We start from the raw sequence: 17,500 nt of genomic DNA on the forward strand, positions 1-17,500 counted from the left end.
CAGAGTGAAAAGAAGGAAGCTTGTACAGAATACAATATTTCAAAACATGCATAATGTTTGCAACAAGGCACTAAAGTAATACTGCAAAAAATGTGGCAAAGCAATTAACTGTTTGTCCTGAATACAAATTGTTATGTTTAGGGAAAATCCAATATAACACATTAGTGAGTACCACTCCTCAATTTTCAAGCATAGTGTTGACTGCATCATGTTTTGGGTATGCTTGTAAACATTAAGGATTGGGGAGTTTTGCAGGATAAAAAATAACCCGAATGGAGCTAAGCACAAGCAAATCCTTGAGGAAAATCTGGTTCAGTCTTCTTTCCACCAGACACTGGGAGATGAATTCACCTTTCAGCAGGACAATAACCTACAAGGCCAACTCTACACTGGAGTTGCCTACGAAGAAGACAGTAAATGTTCCTGAGTGGCCGAGTTACAGTTTTGACTTACATCTACTTGCAAATCTATGGCAAAACCTGAAAATGGTTGTCTAGCAATGATCAACAAACAATTTGACAGAACTTGAAGAATTTTGAAAAGAATAATGGGCAAATGTTGCACAATCCAGGTGTGGAAAGCTCTTAGAGACTTACCCAGAAACCTCATAACTGTAATCACTGCTAAAGCTGCTTCTACAAAGTATTGGCTCAGGGGTGTGAATATTTATGTAAATTAGATACAGTGGGGCAAAAAAGTATTTAGTCAGCCACCAATTGTGCAAGTTCTCCCACTTAAAAAGATGAGAGAGGCCTGTAATTTTCATCATAGGTACACTTCAACTATGACAGACAAAATGAGAAGAAAAAAATCCAGAAAATCACATTGTAGGATTTTTAATGAATTTATTTGCAAATTATGGTGGAAAATAAGTATTTGGTCACCTAAAAACAAGCAAGATTTCTGGCTTTCACAGACCTATAACTTCTTCTTTAAGAGGCTCCTCTGTCCTCCACTCGTTACCTGTATTAATGGCACCTGTTTGAACTTGTTATCAGTATAAAAGACACCTGTTCACAACCTCAAACAGTCACACTCCAAACTCCACTATGGCCAAGACCAAAAAGCTGTCAAAGGACACCAGAAACAAAATTGTAGACCTGCACCAGGCTGGGAAGACTGAATCTGCAATAGGTAAGCAGCTTGGTTTGAAAAAATCAACTGTGGGAGCAATTATTAGGAAATGGAAGACATACAAGACCACTGATAATCTCCCTCGATCTGGGGCTCCACGCAAGATCTCACCCCGTGGGGTCAAAATGATCACAAAGGTGAGCAAAAGTCCCAGAACCACACGGGGGGACCTAATGAATGACCTGCAGAGAGCTGGGACTAAAGTAACAAAGCCTACCATCAGTAACACACTACGCCGCCAGGGACTCAAATCCTGCAGTGCCAGACGTGTCCCCCTGCTTAAGCCAGTAAGCAGTAAGCCAGTAAGCAGTAAGTCCAGTAAGCAGTAAGTCCAGGCCCCTCTGAAGTTTTCTAGAGAGCATTTGGATGATCCAGAAGAAGATTGGGAGAATGTCATATGGTCAGATGAAACCAAAATATAACTTTTTGGTAAAAACTGAACTCGTCGTGTTTGGAGGACAAAGAATGCTGAGTTGCATCCAAAGAACACCATACCTACTGTGAAGCATGGGGGTGGAAACATCATGCTTTGGGGCTGTTTTTCTGCAAAGGGACCAGGACGACTGATCCGTGTAAAGGAAAGAATGAATGGGGCCATGTATTGTGAGATTTTGAGTGAAAACCTCCTTCCATCAGCAAGGGCATTGAAGATGAAATGTGGCTGGGTCTTTCAGCATGACAATGATCCCAAACACACCGCCCGGGCAACGAAGGAGTGGCTTCGTAAGAAGCATTTCAAGGTCCTGGAGTGGCCTAGCCAGTCTCCAGATCTCAACCCCATAGAAAATCTTTGGAGGGAGTTGAAAGTCTGTGTTTCCCAGCAACAGCCCCAAAACATCACTGCTCTAGAGGAGATCTGCATGGATGAATGGGCCAAAATACCAGCAACAGTGAGTGAAAACCTTGTGAAGACTTACAGAAAACGTTTGACCTCTGTCATTGCCAACAAAGGGTATATAACAAAGTATTGACATAAACTTTTGTTATTGACCAAATGCTTATTTTTCACCATAATTTGCAAATAAATTCCTTAAAAATCCTACAATGTGATTTTCTGGATTTTTTTTATCTCATTTTGTCTGTCATAGTTTAAGTGTACCTATGATGAAAATTACAGGCCTCTCTCATCTTTTTAAGTGGGAGAACTTGCACAATTGGTGGCTGACTAAATACTTTTTACCCCACTGTATTTCTGGAGTTTGTTTTCAATAAATTTGCAAAAACGTCAAATACATGTTTTCATTTTGTCATTATGGGGTATTGTGTGTAGATGGTTGAGAAAAAAAATATTTAATCAATTTTGAATTCAGGCTATAATACCAAATGTGGAATAAGTCAAGCGGGTATGAATAGTCTCTGAAGGAAGTGTATATCTTCTTAGTGAGTGTTCTGACTGAGCTGTGTTCTCTCTCTCTGTAGCTCTCTCTTTCTCTCTCTCTTTCCAGGGATCCACCACGCTTTAAGGGCCACCAGCAGCAGGACAGCCAGGAGTTGCTTCACTACCTTCTGTGAGAGTGGAGCAGACCAAGGTTTCTACATATTACCTGTGACTGCAGGGTTGGAGAAGGTTTCTACACATTACCTGTGACTGCGGGGTTGGAGAAGGTTTCTACACATTACCTGTGACTGCAGGGTTGGAGAAGGTTTCTACACATTACCTGTGATAGTGGGGTTGGAGAAGGTTTCTACACATTACCTGTGATAGCATGGTGGGAGAAGGTTTCTACACATTACCTGTGACTGCAGGGTTGGAGAAGGTTTCTACACATTACCTGTGACTGCGGGGTTGGAGAAGGTTTCTACACATTACCTGTGACTGCAGGGTTGGAGAAGGTTTCTACACATTACCTGTGACTGCAGGGTTGGAGAAGGTTTCTACACATTACCTGTGACTGCGGGGTTGGAGAAGGTTTCTACACATTACCTGTGATAGTGGGGTTGGAGAAGGTTTCTACACATTACCTGTGACTGCGGGGTTGGAGAAGGTTTCTACACATTACCTGTGACTGCGGGGTTGGAGAAGGTTTCCACACATTACCTGTGACTGCGGGGTTGGAGAAGGTTTCTACACATTACCTGTGACTGCGGGGTTGGAGAAGGTTTCTACACATTACCTGTGACTGCGGGGTTGGAGAAGGTTTCTACACATTACCTGTGACTGCAGGGTTGGAGAAGGTTTCTACACATTACCTGTGACTGCGGGGTTGGAGAAGGTTTCTACACATTACCTGTGACTGCGGGGTTGGAGAAGGTTTCTACACATTACCTGTGACTGCGGGGTTGGAGAAGGTTTCTACACATTACCTGTGATAGTGGGGTTGGAGAAGGTTTCTACACATTACCTGTGATAGCATGGTGGGAGAAGGCTTCTACGTAGGTCAGGTAGTTGTGGGGACAGTGTTTCTTCAGCCACTTGCAGACATCCTGTTGGGTCCACAGAACCACTGGTTTGGACAGACTGGACAGAGTAGGGCTGGTGTGGTACACAGTGAAGGCTTCGCCTGGACGCAGCTGAAACACACAGAGTTTGGCTTACGGTGTGTGTGTCTGTGTGTGTGTGTGTGTGTGTGTGTGTGTGTGTGTGTGTGTGTGTGTGTGTGTGTGTGTGTGTGTGTGAACATGGAAACAAGCATCAAGGAGACAGAAGCCATGATTTTTTTATTTTGTTGTGTCAGTGCACTCTTTGTGTGGTGACTGAGTGATCGGATGTGTGAACATTAGTTGTGGTGACTGAGTGATCATGTGTGAACATTAGTTGTGGTGACTGAGTGATCATGTGTGAACATTAGTTGTGGTGACTGAGTGATCATATGTGAACATTAGTTGTGGTGACTGAGTGATCATGTGTGAACATTAGTTGTGGTGACTGAGTGATCATGTGTGAACATTAGTTGTGGTGACTGAGTGATCATGTGTGAACATTAGTTGTGGTGACTGAGTGATCATGTGTGAACATTAGTTGTGGTGACTGAGTGATCATGTGTGAACAGTAGTTGTGGTGACTGAGTGATCATGTGTGAACATTAGTTGTGGTGACTGAGTGATCATGTGTGAACATTAGTTGTGGTGACTTAGTGATCATGTGTGAACATTAGTTGTGGTGACTGAGTGATCATGTGTGAACATTAGTTGTGGTGACTGAGTGATCATGTGTGAACATTAGTTGTGGTGACTGAGTGATCATGTGTGAACATTAGTTGTGGTGACTGAGTGATCATGTGTGAACATTAGTTGTGGTGACTGAGTGATCATGTGTGAACATTAGTTGTGGTGACTGAGTGATCATGTGTGAACATTAGTTGTGGTGACTGAGTGATCATGTGTGAACATTAGCTGTGGTGACTGAGTGATCGGATGTGTGAACATTAGTTGTGGTGACTGAGTGATCATGTGTGAACATTAGTTGTGGTGACTGAGTGATCATGTGTGAACATTAGTTGTGGTGACTGAGTGATCATGTGTGAACATTAGTTGTGGTGACTGAGTGATCGGATGTGTGAACGTTAGTTGTGGTGACTGAGTGATTGGATGTGTGAACATTATTTGTGGTGACTGAGTGATCATGTGTGAACATTATTTATGGTGACTGAGTGATCGGATGTGTGAACATTAGCTGTGGTGACTGAGTGATCGGATGTGTGAACATTAGCTGTGGTGACTGAGTGATCATGTGTGAACATTAGCTGTGGTGACTGAGTGATCATGTGTGAACATTAGTTGTGGTGACTGAGTGATCATGTGTGAACATTAGTTGTGGTGACTGAGTGATCATGTGTGAACATTAGTTGTGGTGACTGGGTGATCATGTGTGAACATTAGTTGTGGTGACTGAGTGATCATGTGTGAACATTAGTTGTGGTGACTGGGTGATCATGTGTGAACATTAGTTGTGGTGACTGAGTGATCATGTGTGAACATTAGCTGTGGTGACTGAGTGATCATGTGTGAACATTAGCTGTGGTGACTGAGTGATCATGTGTGAACATTAGTTGTGGTGACTGAGTGATCATGTGTGAACATTAGTTGTGGTGACTGAGTGATCATGTGTGAACATTAGCTGTGGTGACTGAGTGATCATGTGTGAACATTAGTTGTGGTGACTGGGTGATCATGTGTGAACATTAGTTGTGGTGACTGAGTGATCATGTGTGAACATTAGCTGTGGTGACTGAGTGATCATGTGTGAACATTAGCTGTGGTGACTGAGTGATCATGTGTGAACATTAGTTGTGGTGACTGAGTGATCATGTGTGAACATTAGTTGTGGTGACTGAGTGATCATGTGTGCACATTAGCTGTGGTGACTGAGTGATCATGTGTGAACATTAGTTGTGGTGACTGAGTAATCATGTGTGAACATTAGTTGTGGTGACTGAGTGATCATGTGTGAACATTAGTTGTGGTGACTGAGTGATCATGTGTGAACATTAGTTGTGGTGACTGAGTGATCATGTGTGAACATTAGCTGTGGTGACTGAGTGATCATGTGTGAACATTAGTTGTGGTGACTGAGTAATCATGTGTGAACATTAGTTGTGGTGATGACAATGTATCTAACCCTAAACCGAACCACTTTACCCCTAACCCTAATTCTAACCCCTGAACCTAAAATTGTCATGGTTCCACCCGTCACCAGAAGGTCATCCTAGAGACTATCCTAGAGACCATCCTAGAGACTATCCTAGAGACAATTATGACCCTCAGGTGTGTTCTATTACTCATTATGATTTCCCCTTTAAAAGAGGTGTGTTTTCTGGTTCTCTTTGCAGAAGCTTGAATCGCTTACTGTGTGTGGTCGTTTTCTGAGTGAGTTTTTGAGACTTAGTGTTTGTTGCTTTTTCAAGTGTACTGTGATCCTGCGGCTACCGTTTCTTAGTAAAGGCTTATGTTTATCCTTAACCACTGATTCCTCATCTGGTCTCTTCTCTGCACCTGGGTCCAACCTCAACACGTCACAGAAATACATATGATCTTGTTTTACTATTCTTTTAAGAACTATCCTTGTGGGGACCAGAAGTCCAAACACACACACACACACACACACGCACACACAAGCATGCATAGACAAACAACCCCTATTAATCACTAGCTGAGACTCTATCAGGACTTCTCAAAAGTCTTGTTCAAGCAGCAGGCCTTCATTCTCAAATCAGTTTTGTTTTTAAAATCTGTTTTGGAAAACTGACTGTCCAAACAGCCAGTTACAAGTGACCAAATTGGACTTGTGTGTTCAGACAGCAGTAATTTGCTGACATGGCTACACTAATTGCCATAGCAACGAGGGGTGTGTGCACAGTGGTGTAGGTTGATTGGTGGTGGTGCTCCTGCTGCCTATCACTCAGAAGTTATGTAGCAAGCTAAGGTGACAGTGGGGCTGTTACGGTGACCCTATTACCGCCACACCAGCGGTCAAGAGTCCCGACCTGTCACAACCATACCGGCGGTCATGAGTCATGACCATAGTCAAATTCCACGTGACCATTTTGTCATGGTAACTAGGCTTCCCCAAAACTATGCTCTGATCCTGCTGATGGTCATTAGTAGCCTACCAAACTTGCTAACTGCCAGTCGCTAATGGCCTGGTACTCATCAAACTATTGTCCCTCTAATCACTCTAACAACAATGCAAATGCAATTGAAAATAAAATCAAACACTTCATGAGAGTCCATGAGCTCATGTTGCGCAACATTTATATATGCTATGCAATTGTGTAAGAAAACAGAGTTTGATGGCCTCTATTAAAAAGAGGAGGATCACATCAGCTTTCTATAGGCTAGGCCTACTATATTTATTTATCAACTTTCCCAATATTAAGCACATTGCTTCGCTTTACAACAGGAGTATAGCCTACCTGGCTGGCATGAAAATGAACTGTGTGATAGCGTCCTTCATTCACTATTTAAGTGCATAGATGACAGGTATTTTTTCCCCCTAAATAATAATGGTCCATCCTATATCAAAACTAATTTCACATACATACACAACCGTTCAAAAGTTTGAGGTCCAATAGAAATGTCCTTGTTTTGAAAGAAAAGCACATTTTTTGTCCATTAAAATAACATCAAATTGATCAGAAATACAGTGTAGACATTGTTAATGTTGCAAATGACTATTGTAGCTGGAAACGGTTTATCTTTTATGGAATATCTACATAGGCGTACAGAGGCCCATTATCAGCAACCATCACTCCTGTGTTCGAATGGCACGTTGTGTTAGCTAATCCAAGTTTATAATTTTAAAAGGCTAATTGAACATTAGAAAACCCTTTTCTAATCATGTTAGCACAGTCGAAAACTGTTGTTCTCATTAAAGAAGCAATAAAACTGGCGTTCTTTAGACTAGTTGAGTATCTGGAACATCAGCATTTGTGGGTTCGATTACAGGCTCAAAATAGCCAGAAACAAAGAACTTTCTTCTATAACTCGTGAGTCTATTATTGTTCGGAGAAATTAAGGCTATTCCATGCGAGAAATTGCCAAGAAACTGAATATCTCGTACAACGCTGTGCACTACTCCCTTCACAAAACAGCGCAAACTGTCTCTAACCAGAATAGAAAGAGGAGTGGGAGGCCCCTGTGCACGACTGAGCAAGAGGACAAGTACATTAGAGTGTCTAGCTTGAGAAACAGATGCCTCCAAAGTCCTCAACTGGCAGCTTCATTAAATAATACCCGCAAAACACCAGTCTCAACGTCAACAGTGAAGAGGCGACTCCGGGATGCTGGCCTTCTAGGCAGAGTTCCTCTGCCCAGTGTCTGTGTTCTTTTGCCCATCTTAATATTTTCTTTCTATTGGCCAGTCTGAGATATAGCTTTTTCTTTGCAACTCTGACTAGAAGGCCAGCATCCCGGAGTCGCCTCTTCACCTGGAATGCTTTTCCAATAGTCTTGAAGGAGTTCCCACATATGCTGAGTACTTGATGACTGCTTTTCCTTCACTCTGCGGGCCAGGTCATCTGTTGCAGCACTCTATCACTCTTCTTCTTGGTCAAATAGCTCTTACACAGCCTGAGGTGTGTTGGGTCATTTTCCTGTTGAAAAACAAATGATACTCTCACTAAGTAAAATCAGATGGGATGGTGTATCGCTGCAGAATGCTGTGGTAGCCATGCTAGTTAAGTGTGCCTTGAATTCTAAATAAATCACAGACAGTGTCGCCAGCAAAGCATCCCCACACCATCACACCTCCTCCTCCATGCTTCACGGTGGGAACCACACATGCAGAGATCATCTGTTCACCTACTCTGCGTCTCACGAAGACACAGCGGTTGGAACCAAAAATCTCACATTTGGACCACAAGTTATAAGCAAGTTATAAGCCCAGTCATTGCACAATCACATGTGAAACAGAGTTTTGACTGGTCACTATTTAAAAGAGGATCCCAGCTTTCTCGTGCTGCTATCTTTATTGCTAAATTCTTCAAATGAAGCACATTAATCCGCTTTACAACCTGGCATACATCGGCGGCACGAGTTTCAAGTTTGGGGAAGCTCATTTTCACTTTATAATAAAGCATTCCATGCATCATCACATTTGTGGACCTACAGTGCCTTGCGAAAGTATTCGGCCCCCTTGAACTTTGCGACCTTTTGCCACATTTCAGGCTTCAAACATAAAGATATAAAACTGCATTTTTTTGTGAAGAATCAACAACAAGTGGGACACAATCATGAAGTGGAACGACATTTATTGGATATTTCAAAATTTTTTAACAAATCAAAAACTGAAAAATTGGACGTGCAAAATTATTCAGCCCCTTTACTTTCAGTGCAGCAAACTCTCTCCAGAAGTTCAGTGAGGATCTCTGAATGATCCAATGTTGACCTAAATGACTAATGATGATAAATACAATCCACCTGTGTGTAATCAAGTCTCCGTATAAATGCACCTGCACTGTGATAGTCTCAGAGGTCCGTTAAAAGCGCAGAGAGCATCATGAAGAACAAGGAACACACCAGGCAGGTCCGAGATACTGTTGTGAAGAAGTTTAAAGCCGGATTTGGATACAAAAAGATTTCCCAAGCTTTAAACATCCCAATGAGCACTGTGCAAGCGATAATATTGAAATGGAAGGAGTATCAGACCACTGCAAATCTACCAAGACCTGGCCGTCCCTCTAAACTTTCAGCTCATACAAGGAGAAGACTGATCAGAGATGCAGCCAAGAGGCCCATGATCACTCTGGATGAACTGCAGAGATCTACAGCTGAGGTGGGAGACTCTGTCCATAGGACAACAATCAGTCGTATATTGCACAAATCTGGCCTTTATGGAAGAGTGGCAAGAAGAAAGCCATTTCTTAAAGATATCCATAAAAAGTGTTGTTTAAAGTTTGCCACAAGCCACCTGGGAGACACACCAAACATGTGGAAGGTGCTCTGGTCAGATGAAACCAAAATTGAACTTTTTGGCAACAATGCAAAACGTTATGTTTGGCGTAAAAGCAACACAGCTGAACACACCATCCCCACTGTGAAACATGGTGGTGGCAGCATCATGGTTTGGGCCTGCTTTTCTTCAGCAGGGACAGGGAAGATGGTTAAAATTGATGGGAAGATGGATGGAGCCAAATACAGGACCATTCTGCAAGAAAACCTGATGGAGTCTGCAAAAGACCTGAGACTGGGATGGAGATTTGTCTTCCAACAAGACAATGATCCAAAACATAAAACAAAATCTACAATGGAATGGTTCAAAAATTAACATATCCAGGTGTTAGAATGGCCAAGTCAAAGTCCAGACCTGAATCCAATCGAGAATCTGTGGAAAGAACTGAAAACTGCTGTTCACAAATGCTCTCCATCCAACCTCACTGAGCTCGAGCTGTTTTGCAAGGAGGAATGGGAAAAATGTCAGTCTCTCGATGTGCAAAACTGATAGAGACATACCCCAAGCGACTTACAGCTGTAATCGCAGCAAAAGGTGGCGCTACAAAGTATTAACTTAAGGGGGCTGAATAATTTTGCATGCCCAATTTGTCAGTTTTTGATTTGTTAAAAAAGTTTGAAATATCCAATAAATGTTGTTCCACTTCATGATTGTCCCAATTGTCCCACTTGTTGTTAATTCTTCACAAAAAAATACAGTTTTATATCTTTATGTTTGAAGCCTGAAATGTGGCAAAAGGTCGCAAAGTTCAAGGGGGCCGAATACTTTCGCAAGGCACTGTATGTAACATAAAATACTATTCATAACGTCATGAGTAGTTTGGATAGTCATAATTTAGGCTAATAATATAACTCAATCAATATTCGCAAAAAAATACCGTTCAGAGCATGGCTGAACGCGCATAGTGTAGAGTAGGCATAAGCTATATCACATACATTTCTTCTTTCATTGCATGGGAAATATCTGTCCTATTATAAACACATCTCATGCAATTCTCCTACACCTCATATGACTGGAGATAGTAGTAGAATCTTTCTTAATATGACAGATTACAGGGTAGCTTCCTCTGCTGACTCTGACAAACAGATTCAAATAAATGATTGTTTTGTCAAAAAACTCACTTTTAAGGAGCACTTACCCAACAATGATAAATAGTGACTATGGGCAGTGCATGGGGACATTGCTGATGTTCTCCGCCGGTGCCAATAAGATAGGCTATACTGTTGTTCGCTCAATTGAATCAGGGATTTTGATAACTAAAAGACAGATTTGTCTTTTCATTGTCTTCTCTTTACAGCAATAACCATTTGCTTTCCAAACTGCGATTGTATTTTGAAATATTGCAATATGCCTGGCTTGGCCTCTCTACTTTAAACAGACAGTTGCAACTCAACAATAACCTGCCCAAATTGCATGCGCTACCTTTCCCTACGACTTTAGGCAAATACGATTTAAAACAATCCACAACTTATACTGAACCCTAACCCTAACACATCATGCAACAATTTCAACGATTTTACTGTTACAGTTCATATAGAGAAAACAGTCAATTTAAATAAACAAATTAGGCTCTAATCTATGAATTTCACATGCCACAGCCATTCAGAATGAGGTTTTCTCCAAAAAGAGCTTTATTACAGGCAGAAATACTCTTCCGTTTCATCAGCTGTCTGAGTCTCAGATGATCCCACAGGTGAAGAAGCCGGATGTGGAGGTCCTGGGCTGGCGTGGTTACACGCGATCTGCGGTTGTGAGGCCGGTTGGACGTACTGCCAAATTCTCTTAAACGATGTTTGAGGTGGCTTATGGTAGAGGAATCAACATTAAATTATCTGACAGCTCTGGTGGACATTCCTGCAGTCAGCATGCCAATTGCACGCTCCCTAAAAACTTGAGACATCTGTGGTATTGTGTTGTGTGACAAAACTGCATATTTTAGGGTGGCCTTTTATTGTCCCCAGCACAAGGCGCACCATGATGATCATGATGATCAATGATCATGCTGTTTAATCAGCTTCTTGATATGCCACACCTGTCAGGTGGATGGATTATCTTGTCAAAGCAGAAATGCTCACCAATAGAGATGTAAACAAAACCCTGAGAGAAATAAGCTTTTTGTGTTTATGGAACATTTGTGGGATATTTTATTTTAGCTCATGAAACATAGGACCAACACTTTACATGTTGTGTTTAAATTTCTGTTCAGTATATAAAAAAAAAGCTAATGATCCTCTGTGGCCAAATCATGCTTTAGTAGCCTATTTTGAATTATTTAATTTACAGTGCATTCGGAAAGTATTCAGACCCCTTCCCCTTTTCAACATTTTGTTATGTTACAGACTTATTCTAAATTTGATTAAATAAAAAAATATCCTCATCAATTTACACACAATACCCCATAATGACAAAGAAAAAACTGTTTTTTTAAACTGTTTGCAAATGTATTAAAATTAAAAAACAGAAATACCTTATTTACACAAGTATTCAGACCTCTTTGCTATGAGACTTGAAATTGAGCTCAGGTGCATCCTGTTTCCATTGGTCAACCTTGAGATGTTTCTACAACTTGATTGGAGTCCACTTGTGGTAAATTCAATTGATTGGACATGATTTGGAAAGGCACACACCTGTCTATGACAGTGCATGTTAGAGCAAAAACCAAGCCATGAGGTCAAAGGAATCATGGTCTGAAACAGAAATGTATCGAGGCACAGATCTGGGGAAGGGTACCAAATCATTTCTGCAGCATTGAAGGTCACCAAGAACACAGTCCTTCTCTGGGTACACTGACTTCAATTCAAAACCTAGGACGATCGTAGTCCTCACCTCCTTCCATAGACCTACATGGTAATTATGGACGACCTACAACCAATCAAAGCTCTTACAGTGTGAACTGAAATGTTGTCCATCCAATCATAGGATTAGGATCAGAGTGTTGTATTGGGGTTGTGCTGCAGAGCATTGTGGGGGGGGGGGGAGATTTTTATTCTCTATTTTGGTTAGGTCGGGGTGTGACTATGGGGGGTGTTTCTATCTAGGTTGTTTAGTTCTATGTTGGCCTGGTATGGTTCCCAATCAGAGGATTGGGGATCATATTCAGACAGCCATTTCCCCACTGTGTTTTTTGGGATCTTGTTTTTGTGTTGCCTGTGAGCACTCCAGAACGTCACGTTTCGGTTATTCTTTATTGTTTTTGTGCGTTTCATTAAATAAATATGTGGAACCCAGATCACGCTGCGCTTTGGTCCGAGTATGCTTACGACGATCGTGACAGAAGATCCCACCACGACAGGACCAAGCAGAGTGCCCAGGAGGAGAGGGTATCCTGGACTTGGGAGGAAATCGTGGCAGGACAGGATCGCCTTCCTTGGTGGCAGTCACAAAGAGAGAAGGGAGGACAGTGACGACGCCGGGGTTCGCGGCCACTTAAAAAGCCCCAAAAAACATCCAAAATATTTTGGGGGGGGGCACACGGGGTGGTCGGCGGAGCCGGGGAGTGAGCCAGAGCCTGTATTGGAGTTGATAGAGGAAGGTAATGAGAGATACCGGAGAGAGGTTATGGCAAGGAGTATGCTGCAGCGCAGGTTCGCTGAAGAGCGTCTTCTCATCCCGGCACCATCTGTGCCAGCTCCCCGCACTCGCCGGGCGAAGTGTGTCATCGTTCCGGTACAATTTGTTCCGGCTCTACGAACCAGGTCTCCAGTGCGCCTCCACAGCCCAGTACGTCCTGTGCTAGCTCCCAGCCCCCACCGTGCGGAGGTTGTCATCTGTTCGGTACCAGTTGTGCCGGCTCCACGCACCAGGTCTCCAGTACTGTCTATGTATCTGACTGTTTGTGTCTGACTGTCTGTATCTGACATTCTATGTATATGACTGTCTCCTTAGTCTGGTTCGTCCTGTGCCTGCTCCTCGCACTTGCCCTGAAGTGTGTGTCACCAGTCCGGTACCACCTGTGCCGGCTCCACACACTAGGCCTCCAGTGCGCCTTCCCAGTCCGGTATGTCCTGTGTCTCCTCCTCGCACTTGCCCTGAAGTGCGTGACCCCAGTTCAGAGCTTCCGGCGACGATTCCCTGTCCAGAGCTTCCGGCGACGGTTCACAGTCCGGAACCTCCTGCGACGGTCCACAGTCCGGAACCTCCTGCGACGGTCCACGGTCCGGAACCTCCTGCGACGGTCCACGGTCCGGAACCTCCTACGACGGTCCACAGTCCGGAACCTCCTGCGACGGTCCATGGTCCGGAACCTCCTACGATGGTCCACAGTCTGGAACCTCCTACGACGGTCCACGGTCCGGAATCTCCTGCGACGGTCCACGGTCCGGAATCTCCTGCGACAGTCCACGGTCCGGAACCTCCTGCGACGGTCCACGATCCAGAACGTCCAGCTCCAGGGCAGGAGTCTCCCTCTGCGCCGGTGCCCAGTCCAGGCACGGCGTCCAGTTCCGCTCCATGGCAGGAGCCTTCCCCCTGCGCCGGTGCCCAGTCCAGGCACGGCGTCCAGTCCCGCTCCATGGCAGGAGCCTTCCCCCTGCGCCGGTGCCCAGTCCAGGCACGGCGTCCAGTCCCGCTCCATGGCAGGAGCCTTCCCCCTGCGCCGGTGCCCAGTCCAGGCACGGCGTCCAGTTCCGCTCCAATGGCAGGAGCCTTCCCCCTGCGCCGGTGCCCAGTCCAGGCACGGCGTCCAGTCCCGCTCCATGGCAGGAGCCTTCCCCCTGCGCCGGTGCCCAGTCCAGGCACGGCGTCCAGTCCCGCTCCATGGCAGGAGCCTTCCCCCTGCGCCGGTGCCCAGTCCAGGCACGGCGTCCAGTCCCGCTCCATGGCAGGGCTTGAAAACAAGCCTGTCGTGGTGGGATGAAAACAAGACCATTTTTCAGTGTGATCAGCTGTATGCAGCTACAGTAAGAGCAGCTCATTAGTAGCCTACAGGTATGTGGAAGATCAGGCCTTTATTCAGGAACGTTTCTCAGGCTACTTTGATGTGTCAAGGGGGCGAGATGTGCAGTCTGTTTGGGATGGATCTACTATTTGTATATACAGCTGTCCCCTGATTAAGAGGTGATGACCACTCCACTACCATTGTCAACTCTCTCCTGACATGAAATGAAGCCACATCTCATGTGCCCTCTCAACCACTGCCACATTAAATATTTCCTCTCCAAGCACTGTGAATACCCTTATAAATGTTCTCTCATTACTGTATGTAGAGTCAATCACATACACAAACACAATCACATTATTACACATCAATAATTTGACTCCTTGCTTGAACTAACTCATTCTTAGTTATTTTGTCTAACTGTGTAGTGTGTTGTGTTATTGTGATCCCTTCCCAACACTGTAAGTGGCCTTCTCATTCCCAAATATTTTTTTACCACACTTTGTCGTCTCCACACTCTTATACCATGGGTCTCACATCCTCCTCAATGTTACAAGTCACCAGGCTCCACTGGTTCTGATGAAACAAAGATTGAATTCCTTTGCCTGAATGCCAAGTGTACCACCTGGAGGAAACCTGGCACCATCCCTATGGTGAAAAATAGTGGTGGCAGAATCATGCTGTGGGGATGTTTTTCAGCTGACGGGATTGGGAGACAAGTCAGGATTTAGGGAAAGATGAATGAAGAAAAGTACAGAGAGATCCTTGATGAAAACCTGCTCCAGACCAGAGCGCTCAGGACGTCAGACTGGGGCAACACTCCCCATCCAACTTAACAGCGTTTGAGAGGATCTGCAGAGAACAATGGGAGAAAATACCCAAATACAGGTGTGCCAAGTTTGTAGCATCATACCCAAGAAGACTGAAGGCTGTAATTGCTGCCAAAGGTGTATTTCAGTTTTTTATTTTTTATAAATTTGACAATGGGGTATTGTGTGTAGATTGGGTGAGGATATTTTTTATTTAATTCAAATAGTGGAAAAAGTCAAGGGGTCTGAATACTTTCCGAACGCACTGTATTTCTGTGTAGACAAGAGTAGGCTAATTAGTCTATATAGTTTTGATAATTTAATTCAATTTACCTTAGGAAAAGCTTCCCCTATCCTTATGCTTGCATATTAAAAACATAACCACAAGTAATTCGCTATTCAATTTCAGGCTACAGATGATGTTTTGTTTGTGGGCCATGCTAAATAAAAAATGATTCCATCCATAGGCTATGCAGTACATAAAGACCAGATTAAACTAAGAATAGTCTGATGGGTGAGAATATTATCAGATGCTTGTCCAATTTTCAATGAGAGATGAAGTGTGTGCAGCCTGCGCAACAAACAGAGCAGAGCTCATGCCTTTCATGCTGCTTTTTTCAAATCATCACTAGAGCCGGATCATGCAGCCTTAGAATGTATAAAAAATCTAAACATATAACCTAACGTTTATATCACAACTAAAGTTGCCGTAAAAAAGTTCTAAATGAAGCATATAGAAGGACCCGTTTCTTTGTTAACTGCTCAACACTGAACAGTTAGTCCGCACTCTCTCGGGAAAATATCCTCTCATGGACGTTTCCCAGTTGCTTTGAATGTTCAATATCATAGTGTAAGAACACTTTCAAAGCCTTGAAGGATAAGATTATCCAACTTTCAAAACAAGTCCTTTTTTGCTAGCTACATCAGTCAACTAGCTAGCTGTTTAGCTTTCTAGCACATTCACTCATTTGTTTGTAAACAATTAATAAGCTAGTTAGCGACCACAAGTTATTGTCAAACTGTCAACAGACTACCTAGCAAGCAACACAATATGCCAAATAACATCTAAAAACCACTTGAGGGCAAATAAATCAGATTTGACCATTCAGACAGAAGTCACATGGCCAGGAATCAGATTTGTATCACCTTTGTAGGTGGTTTGAAATTTGACTTTGAAATATCTGATTCCATGTGCTTTTTGACTGTTCAGACTGCTAGAAAAATAACAGATTTGAATCAGATATGCAAAAAAAATGGATATGAGTCACTTCAAATTGTCAATGTGAACAAGGCTGAAGTGCATTCTGGTATGTAAGCCTTAATTGAAAATAACTTAATCTGTGTGCTCGGGTATACAGTGCTCACACACTTTCCATCTGTATGCTCTTGTAGTGTGTACTGTAGCACTACGGCCATTCCTGTAATCACACACATAATTCACTCCCTGCTCAATGACGCGCTGAAGCCATTTTAATAGCCTACATCTCTTCACTGCACAGCTCACCCTTAATTGAGATCCAGTTAGGAAAGGTGTGAAAATGCTCTTTTGGATGATCTAACTGGAGTGTGTGTGAAAAGCTATCTTGGCTCTTTCTCTCCCTTCAGTGAGAGGAGGCTTCGTACTGGACAAAGAGTCAATAGTAAGGCTGTATTTAGTCTTGTAGATTAGCCACTCTGACTGACAGAATTGGTTAGCTAATTAAGACAAGGCTATCACTATTGTCCCTTGTGTCAATGGAAAGGCAGAGACAGAGATAGGGAGACAGAGAAAGACAAACAGTCAGCAAGCAAGACAGTCAGAGTCAGACAGTCAGAGTCAGACAGTCAGAGAATCAGACAGTCAGAGTGCAAGACAGTCAGAGAGTGAGACGGTCACTGAGCGAGACAATCAGATAGGGAGACAATCAGAAAGTGAGAAAGCAAGAGAGCAAGAAGGTCAGACTGAGATAGAGAGCAAGAAGGTCAGACAGAGATAGAGAGCAAGAAGGTCAGACAGAGTCAGAGAGTGAGACAGTCAGAGAGCAAAATGGTCAGAAGGTGAGACAGTCTGTGACAGAGACAGTCAGAGAATGAGACAGTCAGAGAGTGAGACAGTCAGAGAGTGAGACAGTCAGAGAGCGAGACAGTCAGAGAGCGAGACAGTCAGAGAGCGAGACCGTATGAGAGCGAGACCGTATGAGAGTGAGACAGTATGCGAGAGAGACAATCAGATAGAGACAGTCAGTGAGTGAGACAGTCAGAGAGTGAGACAGTCAGAGAGTGAGACAGTCAGAGAGTGAGACAGTCAGTGAG

General features: G+C 43.5%; 1 protein-coding gene across 1 annotated transcript in view; it reads right to left on the minus strand.

Moving 5' to 3' along the window:
* LOC118939569 (sterile alpha motif domain-containing protein 10-like) overlaps positions 1 to 17,500 on the minus strand; it is a 173,369-nt gene that overhangs the window by 28,929 nt on the left and 126,940 nt on the right. The window contains exon 3 of the mRNA XM_036947529.2: positions 3,477 to 3,645. Coding sequence (XP_036803424.1) covers positions 3,477 to 3,645 — 169 coding nt within the window. The remainder of the gene's footprint in view (positions 1 to 3,476; positions 3,646 to 17,500) is intronic.

This window comes from Oncorhynchus mykiss, chromosome 16, assembly GCF_057628025.1.
Source record: "Oncorhynchus mykiss isolate SJ-2025 chromosome 16, ASM5762802v1, whole genome shotgun sequence".
Classification (NCBI taxonomy): domain Eukaryota; kingdom Metazoa; phylum Chordata; class Actinopteri; order Salmoniformes; family Salmonidae; genus Oncorhynchus; species Oncorhynchus mykiss.